At 39.6% G+C, this 16,555-nt stretch overlaps 1 protein-coding gene across 1 annotated transcript in view; it reads right to left on the bottom strand.

Annotated features, from left to right (window-relative positions):
- The window catches only part of cadpsa (Ca2+-dependent activator protein for secretion a), a 158,598-nt gene that overhangs the window by 55,463 nt on the left and 86,580 nt on the right, over nucleotides 1-16,555 (bottom strand). Inside the window, exons 10-17 of the mRNA XM_028406129.1 lie at nucleotides 15,416-15,524; nucleotides 14,867-15,079; nucleotides 9,471-9,607; nucleotides 7,458-7,645; nucleotides 3,253-3,354; nucleotides 3,093-3,156; nucleotides 2,872-2,995; nucleotides 126-194 (exon numbers count right to left, since the gene is read on the bottom strand). Coding sequence (XP_028261930.1) covers nucleotides 126-194; nucleotides 2,872-2,995; nucleotides 3,093-3,156; nucleotides 3,253-3,354; nucleotides 7,458-7,645; nucleotides 9,471-9,607; nucleotides 14,867-15,079; nucleotides 15,416-15,524 — 1,006 coding nt within the window. The remainder of the gene's footprint in view (nucleotides 1-125; nucleotides 195-2,871; nucleotides 2,996-3,092; nucleotides 3,157-3,252; nucleotides 3,355-7,457; nucleotides 7,646-9,470; nucleotides 9,608-14,866; nucleotides 15,080-15,415; nucleotides 15,525-16,555) is intronic.

Raw genomic sequence — 16,555 nt, 5'->3', positions numbered from 1 at the left:
AAAGGATGCCAGGACATTGTGTGTGGTGGTTGGCGTGCATACTGACCGTAAGAGAGAAAAAATAAAATAAAATGGTGCATTGGTGGGGGGTGGGGTGAGGCTGGGGGAATGAGGAAGGTACTCACGAATGGTTAAATCCATCACTTGGGACGCCAAGCAGAAGACAGGGTGCTCATACATCTCTCTCTTTTTCCCTACAGAGAAAGAGGGAGGATACCGAGGCATGCGAGAGGCCAGGGTCAGAGAGGTCAAGCACAGATGTCACTGGGGCTTTACCCACATGAGGACCTTGTGCTGGTATTACAGGTTCACACGTCTCATGCCAGAAAAGCAGAATTATGTGTGCTTCATAAGAAATGTATCAAAATCTATTGTTTTCCAAGTTTCCTCTTTCTATTTATAAATTCCTGTGTACATATAGTAAGATTAAGAAGAACAGATCCAAAAAGTTTGGGCCAGTCAATCACAGGACAGAACAGAAAAGGATTTAACAGTGCTCCTAACAAATAAAAGAATTATCAGAACTTTTTAAATTTGAAAATAAAATAAAAATAAATCTGAATTCTTGTGGAAAAAACTGAATTCTTAGAAACAATTCTGATTTTTGAAAAAAAAAAACATAGCTTTTCATCTCAGAATTCTGAAAAGATGTGGAATTCTGAGAAAAAATTCTGAAATCTGAGAAAAAAAGTCACAGCTCTGACTTTAATCTCAGAACAATATAAAAAAGTGAATATTCTGACAATAGTTTTTTGTTTACAAAAAGTAATACATTTGACTTTTTAAAATCAGAATCATGAGAAAAAAATAGATTTCTGAGAAAGTGGGGATTCTGATCATAATTTCAGAATTATGAGCTGGAATTCTGGAAAAAAGTTCGAATTTTGACTATAGTCTTTGAATTTTGAAAAATATTATTCTTTTTCAAAATTCTAAGACTATATTCTTACGATACGATACTAACTTTTCTAGGAAAATGTAAAAATTCTCATTTTAATCTCTGAATTTTGGGCACACCAACTTTATAATTTTAATCTTTAATTTTACCTTTAATCTCAGAATTCTGATGGTGGAAAGGGGGGCGGGGGTTGCCGACTTCGGATTAACCATTTGTTCGACATTATATCTGAGTTGTCTGAGTGTCGTTTTCTTTCACCACAGGTCAAGAAGCACACTGGCATGAAGAAGGGGGATACTAGGGACATCAACAATCACATCTGAGATACTAAGGTTCATCTTCCTTAGTGTCTGCAGGTGTTTTTTTTTTTTTTACAGACATCATTCAGTATTAATTAAACAACAACTTTTGTGGAAATGTGCTTGTTTGCTGCTTTATATTCCTTTATATTCACTCAGTGAATTAAGATTAAGATTAACTTTATTAATCTTTATCTTAATAATTAGAATTAGATGAATGATTTTGTGTTACATCTGAATTTTACGAAAACTTAAAGAAGGAAGAGCATGGTCCGAATAAATGTCAACTAATTGCCACTGCAATTGCAACATATACTCATTAGAGTGTGTATGTTTGCTGTATAAATGTGATCTTGTAAGAGATGTACATGTTTAGCCTAGCATAGCACAGTTACTCTAACCAATGGGAAATGAGCTAGGCCAGCGCTGTTGTACTTACTGTATGTACTTTATGTTTTTCTAAATTTATATTAGGTTACAAAACATGAAATGAATTTGCTATAAGCCTTGTGCTGAGCTAGGCTAAATGCAGAAAAATTGTATTGTGTGACTGTACTGAATACACAGGAATGACAACAGTTGTTATCGATCTCCTGTTTAGACAGCAAATCAGTATGTTTCCTGGAAGAGATAAGTAGAAATGAAAATGCCTTGGCAGAAGGTACCATGACTCAGGTTCACAGATCTGCAAAGGGTTAATGATGCCTTCTAAAGAAACCGGGACCATACAACAAAAAATGCCACAAAGGTCGCATTATGTTTTCTTTATTGGCCTTCCTGTTTTATTAGTAATTTTTTTGTTTCCCAACAGCATCTAATATAAGCAGCAGCAAAAGCCAATAGACAAGGGGAAGAAAGGCGTGAGTATGGAGGTCATCAGAGAGCAGGAAGGAGGAGGGCAGAAAGTTCCGCTACCAGGCAAGCCAAAGTGGAGATGGGGCTCAGCTAAAAGAGAAGCTGAGGCACGGTGGACGAGGTCAGCATAAAGACTGAATTGAATGCATTTTTACTTACGGTGGTCTATATTTACTACTAGAGGTTTTAAACATAACATACACACAAACAACTATGCTATAACAGGGTTCCTACACAGTATGGAAAAGTTTTTGTCCATTTCCAGTTTTGGAGTATGGATATTGTTACTCCCATTCTGTTTTCTGAAATGGAACTCTAACAAGAGTTAGGGTTCTACTAGGTTACTCACACACTTATATGTAATGTACTGTACAAGGTCTGACAATATTAAAATATCATAATTTTGTTAAAGTGAACATCTGTCTCTTGTCTCTTTGAGTGGTAGCCTATCCCGCTGTTGCCAGCACAAAGAAGTCTGATGGTGCAATTAGCATAAAAAACTAAAATGAGTTCATAGTACAAGGATAATGCGAATGGCTCAACCATAGTTTTACTAAACTCGGTTGTTTGCTAGGACCTGTATATTAGCAGTTGTGTTATGAAAGATCTGTTTGCATTATTTTTAGAAATTCGGATCAGGGAATATGTCAAATTTTAAAGTGGAAATGTGTTTGACCCTGCATTGGTGCATAACAACATTATATAGAGGCTTATTTACAGAACTGCAGTGCAACAGTGATGTATTACCTACATTAGCTGCTCTATACTAATGATCCCCACTGAACAAGTACAAACAAAAGGAGCACTGATGGAACGTACCTTCCACTTTGGCATACTCTGACAGGCGCTGGTAGTTGACCAGAGCTGCCTGCTCCAGACACTTACGGATCACAGCTTTGACTTCCTCTTGCGGGACCGGGGTGACAATATCTTTCATCAGAACCTTAGAGGGAAAACAGAAAGTGTCAGACTGGTGTTTACAACTGGTCATTTGTATCTAGCAAATATTAGTTTCTTTGTAGAAACAGTACTCTGCTCACCCTTTCAAGCAGGGACAGGGTTGCTTTTAGGGCTCCTTCTGGTCGTCCAAATGGGAAGCAGTACCTGGATGTGGAAGCAACAGAACGGATTTTAATTTAAACCTTAGTAGTACAATTGGTGGGATCCTCATCACATGGTTAGTTCATGTCATGTGTGTACCTGAAGTGTGTAATCTGGTTTTCTAGAAGCACCCGTAGCCTCTCCTTGATCTCCTCAAAGCGCTCCCTCTCCTCCACAGTCACTGTGCCAATACCATCAGGTCTGAAAGACAGAAGCAATAAAAGGTTTTTTTTATTTTTTTTCCACATTGCTGTACATTACGGATTCTAATGTCATATGAGGCACACTTCGGCCCCGTTCACATTGGAGAAACTCAATCCAGCTAGAGTAGGATTGATAATCTTTAAGCCTTTTATTTCAAATCTGGCTCAATCCAGCTCACCCGGCTTTTGTCCTCCAAACCGCTAGGTGGCGCGTTGTAATATACAGAGTCAGTTCAGGCCGTGGTAGGACCGCATGTGCATGTGTAGTGCGTTCTTTTGTCCTGTGTCACACGTTCTGTTGGGTTTTTTTCGGTTCAAAAAGCAGTTTAGTCCTTTGTAGCCCTGTCGCAAATAAACTCGGTGCAAAGCTGTTGTAGTTCGATGGTTGTTTACATATGGCTTTTGTACGTGACCTGGATCCTGTTTATGGGATCTGCATATATGAAATATATATGAAATACATCCAGATACAGCCCGAATCCGGCATGAAGACATGTTTCAGTCTGCCCACAGTGACTTGCAATCAATATGGTTGAAAATCGTTAAAGAAGTTAATTTAAAGTAAATTTTTACAGTGTATGGACCCCTTCCCCATTCTTCTTTCTCATTACCGACTTAAAGAAAGCCCCATTCACCACTTCCTGGCAGAGTGCCATGACCTCTTCCTCTCATTAGATTCTACTACATCCCCTGCCACACAATCACATGTATGTACCTACCATATTTATTCAAAATGGCTTGTACCGGCTACGCTTGTAAAGGCACGGCACCGTATTGTAATTTCATACCTCTTGTTATTTCAATACACACATCAATTATAGCTTCACGGGTGTATGTGTGTTGTGGGGCCTCTGATGCGTTTATCGTTTGTGACATGGTTGGGTCTGGGTGGAGTGTGAGCAGAGTGCATGTGACAGAAGAGGCGCTGGACTGGTGGCCATGACAGCATGATGAGAAGCAGTAGACATGACACTCTCCCTCCCTCTCACCATCTACCCCCCACCTTTAACATGTCATTTCAGCGGACAGAGAGAGAGTGTGTATGTGTGTGTGTGTGTGTGTGTGTGTGTGTGTCTGCTGCAGTGCAGTTAGACTAAGAAGTAGCAGTTTGCTCAGCATCAGACCAATCAGACTGCATTCAGTTTTCATGGATTTTTGAGCAGAGACCACTGCAGCCACCTGTAGGCCACCATTAAGATACAATGTGAACAAACTGCATGGATCACATGTTACATTTTGTGTATGCCCAGAAAAAAGAGGAAAAAAAAATCCATCTCACCTTCGTCACAGTGACAGAAAATAAAAGGGGTGAATTTCACACTAATTAAGTCCTGCAGGGCTCTCATATTTTTTTTCTTTCTTCTTCCAGACGCATATTATTCCTTGGCAGCTTCCTCATGTTTGCCTGACCTGGTGACCTCACAGCTCGGATGACGACAACAAGCAAATGAGCCATCAGAGACAGACGGGCAGCGAGCCAGCCAACACTTTCACATCTGTGCAGCGGACATGTTTAACATGTTTACTATAGAAATTGAATTGCGGGAATTTTAACTCGTGTATGGAAGACTTTTAATTCCTCTGTCTTGTTTATTTATTTATTTTTATAACTCTATTCACTATTCACTCTAGTCACTTTCTGTACATCACCGCAAAAGATGATTGTATTTCCTAAAGGATTACCTATTTCCCTATTAAATGTGAAAGAAAAAAAACACTGCATTTGTTTAACCATCTATCAACCAGCCAAATTCAACAGCAAGTCATATAACTTTCACTGTGCTTCCTTTTATAAAAAAACATAAAAAATCAGGCGCAGCTGAAATTGTCTTTTTTTATTTTAAGACATTTCATGAAAATGGTGGATCTAAAAAGAGCCGACATTTAGCTGGACAGAAGTCAAATTCTGACGCTCGACCAGGCGACCGGGCAACTGGGTCCAACTTGGTGCACCAACACCTCCAGGCCAGCAGGCTATTAGGAGGCAGGGGGTGGGGTGCGCTTGTGTTTGTGTGTGCATGTTTGTTAGGGCGGGTGGGTGAGTTAGGGGGGCTGAGGGAGATGAGGGGGGTGGTGGTGGTGGTCTGGATGAGGTGTGTGCACAGGGGCACACGGAGCAGCAGCGATGGCAGCAGAGATATTTGGCCGTCACACATGACAACCTGTCAAGCTGTCATGCCTCAAACCTCCAGGCACGGAGGCTCTGGACTGCAGAGCAGGTCCCTGCTTGATGTGTGTGGATGTGAGTCTAGGACTCAGTATTTAGGGATATTAAGAATCTATGTTTAGACATGAAATTACAAAGGACAGTTCCTCAAGTATGTTTTTAGTTATGCCTCCACATTACTTTGTGTGACATGTACATGCACCTCTTTCTTTTTTATTTGTTCTTTCTTTCTCTTGGAGCAACTGTTGTCCATCTGTCCATGCTGATCAGAAAGGGCCTCAGTCCTCCGTCACTGTTTGTCAGCAGCACAGAGAGATAGATGGATAGATGGATGGATGGATGGGGTTTGTTGGATGATGGGGGAGGTGGACAGACAGCCCTCCCTGACCTCTGCCCTCAGCACTGGAGTGGCCCTCGTCTATCTTTGTTACGCTTCATCCGCAGACGGCCGGCTGTGATGTTGACAGATTTGATGTCTGAGCACATCACAGTGGATTAGACAAGAGGTAAATAGTGCAACTTAGATAACAGGGTACATGCTAGAATAGGGCCAGATGACTCTTGTGGCATAGATCAAAGAACCAGGAAAGTGATCCCATCTGATCTATGACAAATTTAGCTTTACACAACCACCATAAAAATAACAATTTACCATAGAGTTACCCTAAATGTTCCATTTATGTTTTCTTTTGAATGAATAGACACATTCATTACACTTGGGCTAATCTAAATTGCAAATTACTTTATTACTTTAGATTACACAGTCAATGATGTGTGGCTAATTACAGTTAGCTGCTTCTGCTAGCTCCCAGGATTGTTGATGCGAAGATGTTACTGTAACGTTAACTGTAATGGCTAGTTTAGGTGCAGGTCTACCTGCTATCAGGGTGACCCTCATTTCAGCTAGCTGTTTGCAAATTATTTTATTTGCTTTCAAAGTTAACAATCATTCACTACAGCTATAGCTAAGTGGCTAAAGTTACCTTGCTTACCTTGGTAATGTTATCATTAGCAAAATTATGTTGGAGCAGATACTGGGAAACTCTATTAGGGCTGAACAACCTTGCAGTGAGGCTACATTACAGCTAGCTGGCTGTGCTAACTCCCAGATTTGAGGATGACCATTCAATTTGAAAATATTTGCTAAATTTATAAACGAAGCAGAGCAATATGGCCATTTTAGAACTAGCTGGCTAAGTTCTACTAAATGTATCTATTACTACTGAACTGGCTACATGCTGTTGTAAATTACTTTACTATGTTATAGCCAAGTGCCATAGCCATGACATTGCAACGTCAACGCTTGAAGTAATTTTTTTATCGTGCCCAGTTATCTAACCCATTTGTAGTAAATTTAAAGAGCAGGTCACGCATTATAAATATGTCCCATTATCCTGTCCTTGCTGTAGTTGGATCATGGTGTAGTCTGAATCATGAAGTAACTTACCTTCTGGTTCCTGAGAAAACTGTGGATCTGAAGTCCTTTTTCTTCATGAACTCAATGATTTTAAGCTCTCTCTTAGCAGTTTGTGCAGGGAGCTCAGGGGCAGAGGGGAACAGCGCTCGTTCAAGTTCGGCCTCAGATATCGGCCAGGTTAACAACTCAGACACGCGCTGGCTAGGTGTGGTTATGTGGATATGTAGGGGTTTGGGACATTGGAGGTAAGGCAATTTACAGTGCACGAGGTAAAGAGGTTATACAAATGGGGGGAAAAAAAGACAAAAGAAAGAGGAAAAGTGAGCATGCAAAAATATTACCAGAAGAAATAAAGCATAAAAACTTAACATAAAAAACAGAGGGGAGGGGTTGCATTATGTATATGTTGACGGGTTCTGTTCAAGCTTTTATCATTCAAGTGTTTCAGCAGCAACCAGGAGCAGTTTATCCGTGCAGAATAAAACAAACAAACAAAAAAAACAAAAGAACTTCATACCTGTTCCCGTGGACGTGGGAGGCACAGAAGGCGAAGCTGTAGTGCAGCAGCGTGGGGTCGATCATGGCTCCATTCTCTGCCCTTTCCAACAGATCGCTCAGGTAACATAAATGCCGATGGCAGCCTCGGACGCCATAGCGAGCGCAGTACTCGTCCAAGACAAACACCTGACCGGGACTGAACCAGCCCTGCAGGTAAAACAAAACACACACACTCCTGTGATTCCACAGAAATGCCATACAGGTCTGCATCCACTGCTATATTAGCTATTGGTTTGTCATATGACTGACTACTGTTGCTAATTCTCCAGCATGTGGCTTTGTCAATTAATAATAAAGAATGTAGAAACATGATGGATGTATAACACTGCTTTAGTTTATTGCTAATAAACTTGTCATGAAGTCGAAAAAAACCACATTGTTGAAATAAAATTCAAAATCAATAGGATTATTATTATTATGACAATAATACATTTTACATGTGTTTGTTTAGAAAAATATAACTGCATTTATGCAGTGTTTTCTAAAATGTCTACTTATGGATGGCCAAATATAACTTACCTCTTCACAGGAACTAACCAGATAATAACGTTATTTGCTTCACCTGTCAGAATGTTATGGCTGATTGGTGTATAAGCATTGCTTAGCTTATTACACACTTACATAGAGTGAGTATCCAGAGGTTGTAATTCACAGACAGGGTGGTAGCTTTCCTCCCTGTACCATGTGTGAGGTCTAGTACAATGCAGCCTGTACTATTGTACAGGCTGCCGGGGGGCACAAACATGATCCACTGAGCAGTTTCCCTCTCACCCTCTAACCTCTCCTTTTCTCTCCTTAGTCTGGCTCACACTGGTCTCAAGACCTGGATGATGACCTGCAGTCCGGCCCGTGAAGTCTCTCTTGCTTTACGTTGTCGGGGGGCACAAACATGATCCACTGAGCAGTTACCCTCTCACCCTCTAACCTCTCCTTTTCTCTCCTTAGTCTGGCTCACACTGGTCTCAAGACCTGGATGATGACCTGCAGTCCGGCCCGTGAAGTCTCTCTTGCTCTACGTTGTCGGGGGGCACAAACACGTTCCTCTGAACACCCTCTGACCTCTCCTCCACTCTCCTTAGTCTGGATCATACTGGGTAATATCGTCTCATAATCTGTGTTAACTGTCTTCCTTGTAGTTCTGTGCCTCGCTCTCGCTCTCTCTCTTTGCAGGTCTCAAGACCTGCATACTGACCTGCAGTCTCTCCTGTGCTCATCGACTTCACTAGCCCCTGCTGCTCATCTTTACTATCAAATTACTATTCCTACTTATGGACCGACGATATATATAGATATCATTACAATATATCACTGTTTCATCTTGCTGTCATGTTTGCTCTGTACTGTATCATGTTTGTATCATGTTTGCTCCTCTCTCTCTCTCTCTCTCTCTCTCTCTTTCTCCTTCATCCTCTCTCTCTCTCTCTCTCTCTCTCTCCCTCATCCTCTCTGACTAGCAGCAGGACTGGTTCCCCCTTAAGTTGACGGGTCCTGCTCAAGGTTTCTTCCTCTTAAAGGGAGTTTTTCCTTGCCACAGTGCTCTTAGGGGGGTTCCTGTGAAGCGCTTTGAGACAATGTCTGATTGTAATATGCGCTATATAAATAAAACTGAATTGAATTGAACTATTTACAATATGTTTTATTGTTAACTATGGGCAAAGTTTCCCTGAAAAGTCTGCAGATATGGAGACTTGCAGAAAGTGTTCAAAGTTCATATCAGATCCCTCACACACATGACTTTTGGACAGCTGGAGCTGCATCAGCCCTCGTGCAGAAAATCGCCAAAATCCTTTATGGGTGGAGATAAGGATTGTGTCAGGGTGTCTAGCTTCCCCCATTTGTGTTATAACATTTAGTATCAGTATCAGTGTATCAGGGTTCCTTTCCTTGCTGTTTATCCTCATGCTGTAACCATCTGTTTGTAATTTTTGAGGCATTTTTTTACTCTTATTTCCATTTTTAACTAAACTCTTACCAAGCAGGAGTAGGAGTCATTGAGTCTGTGGTCCAGGGTTAGGCGCTGTACCAGCTCAAACAGCGAGGCGTGGTCAAAGTTACAGGGGTTGGCTGATATAAACTCATCCATGCCATGTTTCTGGGCTCGATCAGCATCTGTTCCCATCCAATGAGGGCACACACAGAAAGACAGAGGGAGAAGACAGGCTCACAAAGCATGGAAGAACAAAAAAAAGTAACTCTGCTTTAGGTTTATTTACACAAAGCTAACACACATTTTTTGATGTATCTGCATTGGGCTGACTTGTGGTGCACATGTGCTGTGCTGCTGACATGTTGCTTCTCTGCAGACGAGGTGTAAGACCACCAGAGCAAGTTTTTGTGAGTATACCTGGAAGATTACAAACACTGACAGCTGCCTGTGCACTTGCTGCTGCTGGCTGCATGGACATGAGCACTTGTGCTTTAGGAGAGGTGGTAGGCTTGATCAGGGTCACTTTGTCAATTGTGGGCAGTTTACACTGCAAGGTTATTTATATTGTTTGTAAAAAGTTTATTTTCTCAGTCTACCCACTTCATACATTATCCACTCTGCGTTTGATGCTTATTCACTGCAGTGGCATTGTTCTCAGCCATCAGTGTGGCCTTTAATTAACCGTATACTGACGGAAACTGCTTGTTTTTATTTTTGTATTTTTTTTATTGGAAAACATATTTTCCTCTATGTTTATGAATTTTACTATTTCCTGTCATTGGATTATCAAGATCTGTGTTTGTTTTTCTACTGCAACAACAGTCATCGAAATGTAATCCTGATGTTTAACACATTATTATCAACATGTTGTCCTTTTAGCTTACTAAATATTACTTGCTCACCTTGTGATTATATCTGATATTTTAATGCATGTTATTTTCCCTTTAGCTGATTTGTGGTGTGTTCAAAACCCTCCAGTGTTGTGGAACATGTACAATGCAGATACTCTTATCCTGTCATTCTTGCTTCATCTGATTTTAAACATCACTTTAGCTTAATCAAAAAACGAAAATGTCAACACCATTTTCCAGGACACACAATGTTGTTTTTTGTTTGTTTGTTTGTTTTGTTTTTCTCATTTTACACTTTTTCTGGAACTGTTTTAAAAAACAACACAAAATAAACAGAAAGGGGATTTTAAAATATGATTATCATAGTAGAATGTCCTGTTTTTTGTCAAAACAAAATGCAAACACTTCAGGTCCAACACTTAGGGAGCAGAATGAGGCAAAAAAAAAAAACAAATGAAAACAACATATACAAAATATAAACTTAAAGCTAAACTGAGGAACTTGACAAAGGGAAAACTCATTGATTAAATACAGAAAGAAGGTAATAAGAGACCAATCAGGAAAGAGCGCAGGCAATAAGGAGGAAACACAAGGACAGTGAAGTCTTCAAAATAAACCTGTTTACTAGCAGATGAGATGAGATGTTTGTCTCATCATACAATGCTCAAACTTTGATCTTGAATAGACAAACAATCCGTCCTGTCACTCATGACAAACCCGGGACGGATGTGAATGAAGGTTATACCACTGCGATCAAGAGATTTGTCAGCCAACGTCCTCTTCACTGCCCATCGAAGGCACCCCAGCTGTCAGTCAAAAAAACAAATCAAAGAGCGGGATGCTGGGAGCTGATTATGTCCCCTCAACAAGTCCCCCACACACCCCCCAAAAAACATCTAAAAAGGTGACATTGTCGTGCCCCTTTGGTCTGTAGCTGGTGGCCTGTCAGGTCTGTTTGATGTTATTGAGCGGGAGTGGAGGCGGGAGGACTGGACAGTAACGTGCAGTGACATTAGTCACCCCTGTCCGTCTGTGCTGGGGATTGATGGCTGCTATTCATTTATAGATCCAGATGAGAGGAACCGGGAGGCAGTGGACGCTTGGCCTTGCCTGGCCTGGCTTTGCTGGTCAAAAGCATTTGGGGCTTTTTTTAGCATGTGGCTTTGCTTTTATGTTGAACTGAACAGGAAACACACACAAACACATATAGAGCCTTCTGTGGTTCCCACACACAGCCTCTGTCAATACACCATTTGGTCTTTACAACCTGATCTGCCCATTTCATTTTTGCACTCTATTGCACACTATTTGACTTAAGTTTTGCTTTTCCATGCTTTTAGGCACAGACGCAACACCTAAATGCTGCCCAAACAAGTTGGCATTGTTTGGGTCTTGGTTTCCATGGTCACCCCCATGATAGCTCCCTTACTGGCATTTGGTTGTATTGCAATGAGGAAAAAAAAATAAAACATGTATTTATTTATTTGTTCCCTAAAATATTTGTTTGTTGAAAGGTTGTAATAGGCTACAATATTTTATTTATTACTTATTTAATTTCACACAAATTACGTGATAGGGCTAAGGTGCCAAAGATCAGGGCTGTTGGTGAAATGTGTTTTAGGTATTACCACTTAAACATGTCTCTGATTTCTTCAATAGTGGCCAAAAACACTTGAACGCAAATGAGTCTATGCTAACTTGTTGGCATTTAGATTTGTTGTTGTGTGAAAGCTGAAACAAAGTTTGGCCATTAAAACATCATCACCACCAACATTGCAGGGCATCTCATATAATAACATTATAATATTACACTTGTATTATACTGTATTGAATATAATATAATGGTAACAGCACTATGGTCATTATATATTATACCATTACTGTTAAATTTTGCTTAATCTTTAGCGACAGTCTACCTTCAGCTTCAAGTGCAAGACCATGTGTCCATATGAGAAAAGAGTGCAGTTCACATAGTACAATTTACTTTTTACAGTATATGAGTTGTAATTAAGGGGTTTCATTATAGTTTATTTATGAAAAAGCATGTTTGTAGTGGGTATTTTACTGTTTTGAATACCATGTCACTACAAACTTGCAAATAAACAATATGAAGACAGGCTTGCAGTTGTTTGGATACACTGTGTATACTGTATAAAAATACATGTAAATGTATATAAATAGCAGAAAAATAGTATTCACACATGTGCATGATTAAAAAATATATATCATGAAAGGGGGGAAAATAAAAAAAAATCCTTCCAAACTTTTTCATGTGACTTAATTATGCTTCTTTTGTGGTATTAAAATATGGCAAAACAAATTAAATTGTCAGCATAAGGAGAGAAGGAGTAAACTGTGAAGCTTGATTTCACCTCAGAGCAGCTGAAAGCCAAACTCTTGCTCCTGTCTTTGTTGTTACAATGTTTTAATGTAGTCTATTTTGATTTGGCTCGGGTTGGGTGGGGTGGGGGGTGACATGATGTTATATTATTCATTGCGCTGATCCAGGTGTGAACTGGCAAGTAGTTATTTGGTAACATTGACTGATTGCTGCCCAATTTAATTGTGCAGTAACCACACTGTATTATTCATGTCCTGGCACTTTTAACTTGGTAATTACCAGCTGCTAGGGCTCAGTGGGACTCCAGTGGTTGTGTCAAAAACAGCTCACTCAGGAAATTCACTTACACACATGCACATAGGAGTACTTCTTTATGTTTATGGCCGTGTTGGTCTGCACCCATTTCTTTTTGAGTCGCTTTGTGTATTTTATATCCTACAAAAAGTCTGCAGACATTTTATTCCACAACTTTTTTATGATTTTTGATTTGAATCTGTTATTATCTAACAGTGTCATCAATTTTTAAGGATTATCAGACCAAAATATCTTGGTACAGATGTGGACCTGTGTCTCCATCTGATTTGACAATTGCTTAGTGGACTGTCTTCTCCTCTATTTTTAAGACTAGTAATAAGTGAATTGTAGTTGAGGTAACAAATAAGTCACACAATAACATATGTACCGGTACAAAACTTTTTAGCCAGACTGGATGCTGCAAACATCAGAAGTTAACTTGTGCTAGAGGTTAGGAGATTTTTGGGGGGACATTTTTTGCCTTTAAAAGATACTTTCATAGTGCAGAAGAATTGGGGTGGGGGCAGTGTTATCTGCTGGACTCAAACCTGAGCCAGTGCAATCAGGACCATAGCCTCCATTTATGGGGTACCTGCTCGACCAGGTAAGCCCAAAGTTGATCTCATGGTGTACACCTTTGTGACAGCAGCAGTGTCTTGTGGAGTGTTTTAATAAAGACATATAAGTGTTCCCATTGGTATGCCAGACTCTTTTCCAAATCATATTTTACGTTCCCATGTTTATGTTGTTTTTTAAGCCATACAGAGTTTGAGTTATATATGAAATAAATCAAGGTGATGTTTATGAAGACATCAAGGGGATGTGTTGTGTGGGGTGATAAAACAATCAGTTTTTATGCCGAGGGAGAAATAACAGTCAATGATAAATAGATTTATATCAATTTCTCATTTGTTTAAGAGATTGAAACAAGGCTTGAAACTGGACTTGTAGAGTTTTCTTGTCCTCCAATATACCCATATATTACTGTATCATAATATTTTATACTGTTGAACTGCAGATTTTTGACACTGCATGGGCTTCATTTCCAAACCAAAATTCTTTTAGTGTTCAGCTTAATTGAGAAGTGTTGTGTTTGCAAAAAGGAAGGCAGTGGATTACAGCATAAGTTAGTGTAATGGTTTGTTTTATTGCCACTAGTGATCAGCCAATACCAAAATTTTAGGTATCAGGATCAGTATTGGAAATTACCAAAGCAACCTTTCCATGATCAGGATAAAATATTTGGAGAATGGTATTAGTCCAGAATGAGGTTTTTGATCTCGTAATGGTGGTGATAAAGCAAGTTTTTACCATCTATGTTCAGAAAGAGACATGCTATGGTTTACAAAAAGCATCACAATGAAGCCTAATTAACCTGACCACTATATAGCAGTGTTAAAAGCTGATCTATGAATCTAGTGCTGCACAGCTGGTAATCTTTTAAGCCCAGCCAAAGCAAATCCTTTCTGCATGCATTGTAAGCAATGAAAAAGTTAGTACCTCTGTATTTATGTGCTCTGATAGACACAGAGTATTGAGGAAGACTGATGGACAACGAAAGAAAAGACAGAATGAAAAGGGAGGGAAGCACTTACCCTTTAATCCAGCTACAAGATAGCAGGGTCAGGGATTAGAAGAAAAGAAAGAAGGACAAACAGAAAAACATAAAGACACACAGCAAAGCCACCAACACTTAAACACTACTGAAGTTCTACCACAAAGAGCCAAGCAGCACGCAGAGAAATAAGAATGGTAACAAGAGAACACGTACAGTACATGACTAATATGTGAGGACAGAAAAAGACAGAGCAAGACATGGAGCACAGGAGAGTCAGATATGAAAAGCTAATGCTATTTGTATTCAATCTTCTGCACTGTCTTCTATTCTAATGAAATAAAAATCCCTGCGGTTTTGGATCAGGTTAGCAAAAGGCAAAATCTTATGGAAAACTTACAGAACTGAGATATAGGTGCATCGAGCTGTGGTGCTGTGCCCCCCCTTGAGTTGAGTTTCTGGACCTGGGTTGGAGGAACCGGCTTGTGTGACTGGCCAGTGGCCCGGTACATGGCCTGCACCCATAGGATACGGTCCTGCTCATCATCACTGGCAAAGATAACAGTGTCGCCCTCTTTCACAGCGTTGAAGAAAGTCCGACCACCATCGAGACCTAGAATGGAAAGAGGATGGAGAAGAAACTAAATAATGTGAGTTATTGATGCTGTGCTAAATACAGGTGGCAGAAATCCATATACTGTCACATTATGTTTTTGTGATATGTGCTGCAATATCAGCTGATTAATGAGCTGCAATACAGGCAGGAGTACAAACAGAAATTGATACATATAATGACTGTAAAAGTCACTGTCATGCAGTAGATAGCTCGGAGAACACCAGTCTAAATGATGATGGGAGCATTTGATCATGTTACACGTGTGGAGTGGCAGCCAATCAGAACACACTTAAGTATGTTGTCAGTCACTGCACAGCTGTGTGTTGCCGTTACCTGGTTGAGGGTCAGTGTAATCCACTGTGTAGCCATCCAGCTGAAGCAACTCCACAGGCTCAGCCTTCTTCTCTCTGTAGCTGCACATGGCAAAGGTGTACTGACTGACCTGCAGCAATCACACAGAAGGACAAAAGGCTCAGAAATACACTGAATACTGAGTGCTTTCATATGCTGGTGAGTCAATTTTAACCACAACGCCCATTTTCTTCACCTTACTAAGGTGAGTGAAGAAGAAAAAAAAAACAATTGCATAATTAATTTAATAGAATATTTAAAAAACTTAGTAGACACCTATTTCTAAACTGAGTAAACCCTTGTAAAGACTCAAAATAGTATGTTACAAAAAAACAAACAAAAAACAAACAAAAGGCTATAACTACACAGTATCACCTAATTGTTATTATTGAATGCAGAACACATTAAATTACTATATGTGCACTGGTTTTGTGTGATTATGTTATTAAGCATCATAAATTAATGTGGATTATCTAACCTATTTTTGTGACTAACATCAGTCAGCGAAATAAATTCAATCATCTAACCCTGGGTCTTTGTGAGAACGTTTTGAATATGAAGAATCAGTAGATATTTAACATCCTATAGTCCGGTGTTGCAATAATAATTTCACTAAACACTGAACTTTTGTCATTATAGGTTCTCGTTAATTAGGGAAACTCATATTTTCTCTCCCTTGAAAGTAGCCTACCTGAAAATCAAATGAATGGAAGCAGCTCACATTGGATGTACTATATATTTCATTTTACAATACAGTGTTTTCAAAAATACAATAAAAACTGTATGTGTTGCCTGTGATTCAGCTTGGATATCTGCAACAGCTAAGCCATATAGTGTAGAAAAATAGAATTTTATATTTGCAAATAAGAGATAGTTATTTATCGGCACACAAACACACACACAAAGCCTCAGTGTTAATTATTGCTAGTCAGGAACATACATCTTCATTATCAGTGCTTCATTTTGGACCAACATTTTAATTTAACTTGTGAAATCAGCCACTTCTCTTATAATGTGATTATCAGAGCACACTTGCACAATAAGAAGTCCACTTAATGTAACACAGCTCTCATGTCATTCCCTCCCTGTCCTCTTTAAACTATAGTGTGCTCTTGGATGATA

This window comes from Parambassis ranga, chromosome 5 (genome assembly GCF_900634625.1).
Source record: "Parambassis ranga chromosome 5, fParRan2.1, whole genome shotgun sequence".
NCBI classification, from domain to species: Eukaryota; Metazoa; Chordata; class Actinopteri; family Ambassidae; genus Parambassis; species Parambassis ranga.
Note: the sequence above shows the minus strand (reverse complement) of the source record. Positions and strands in the feature narration are given on the sequence as shown.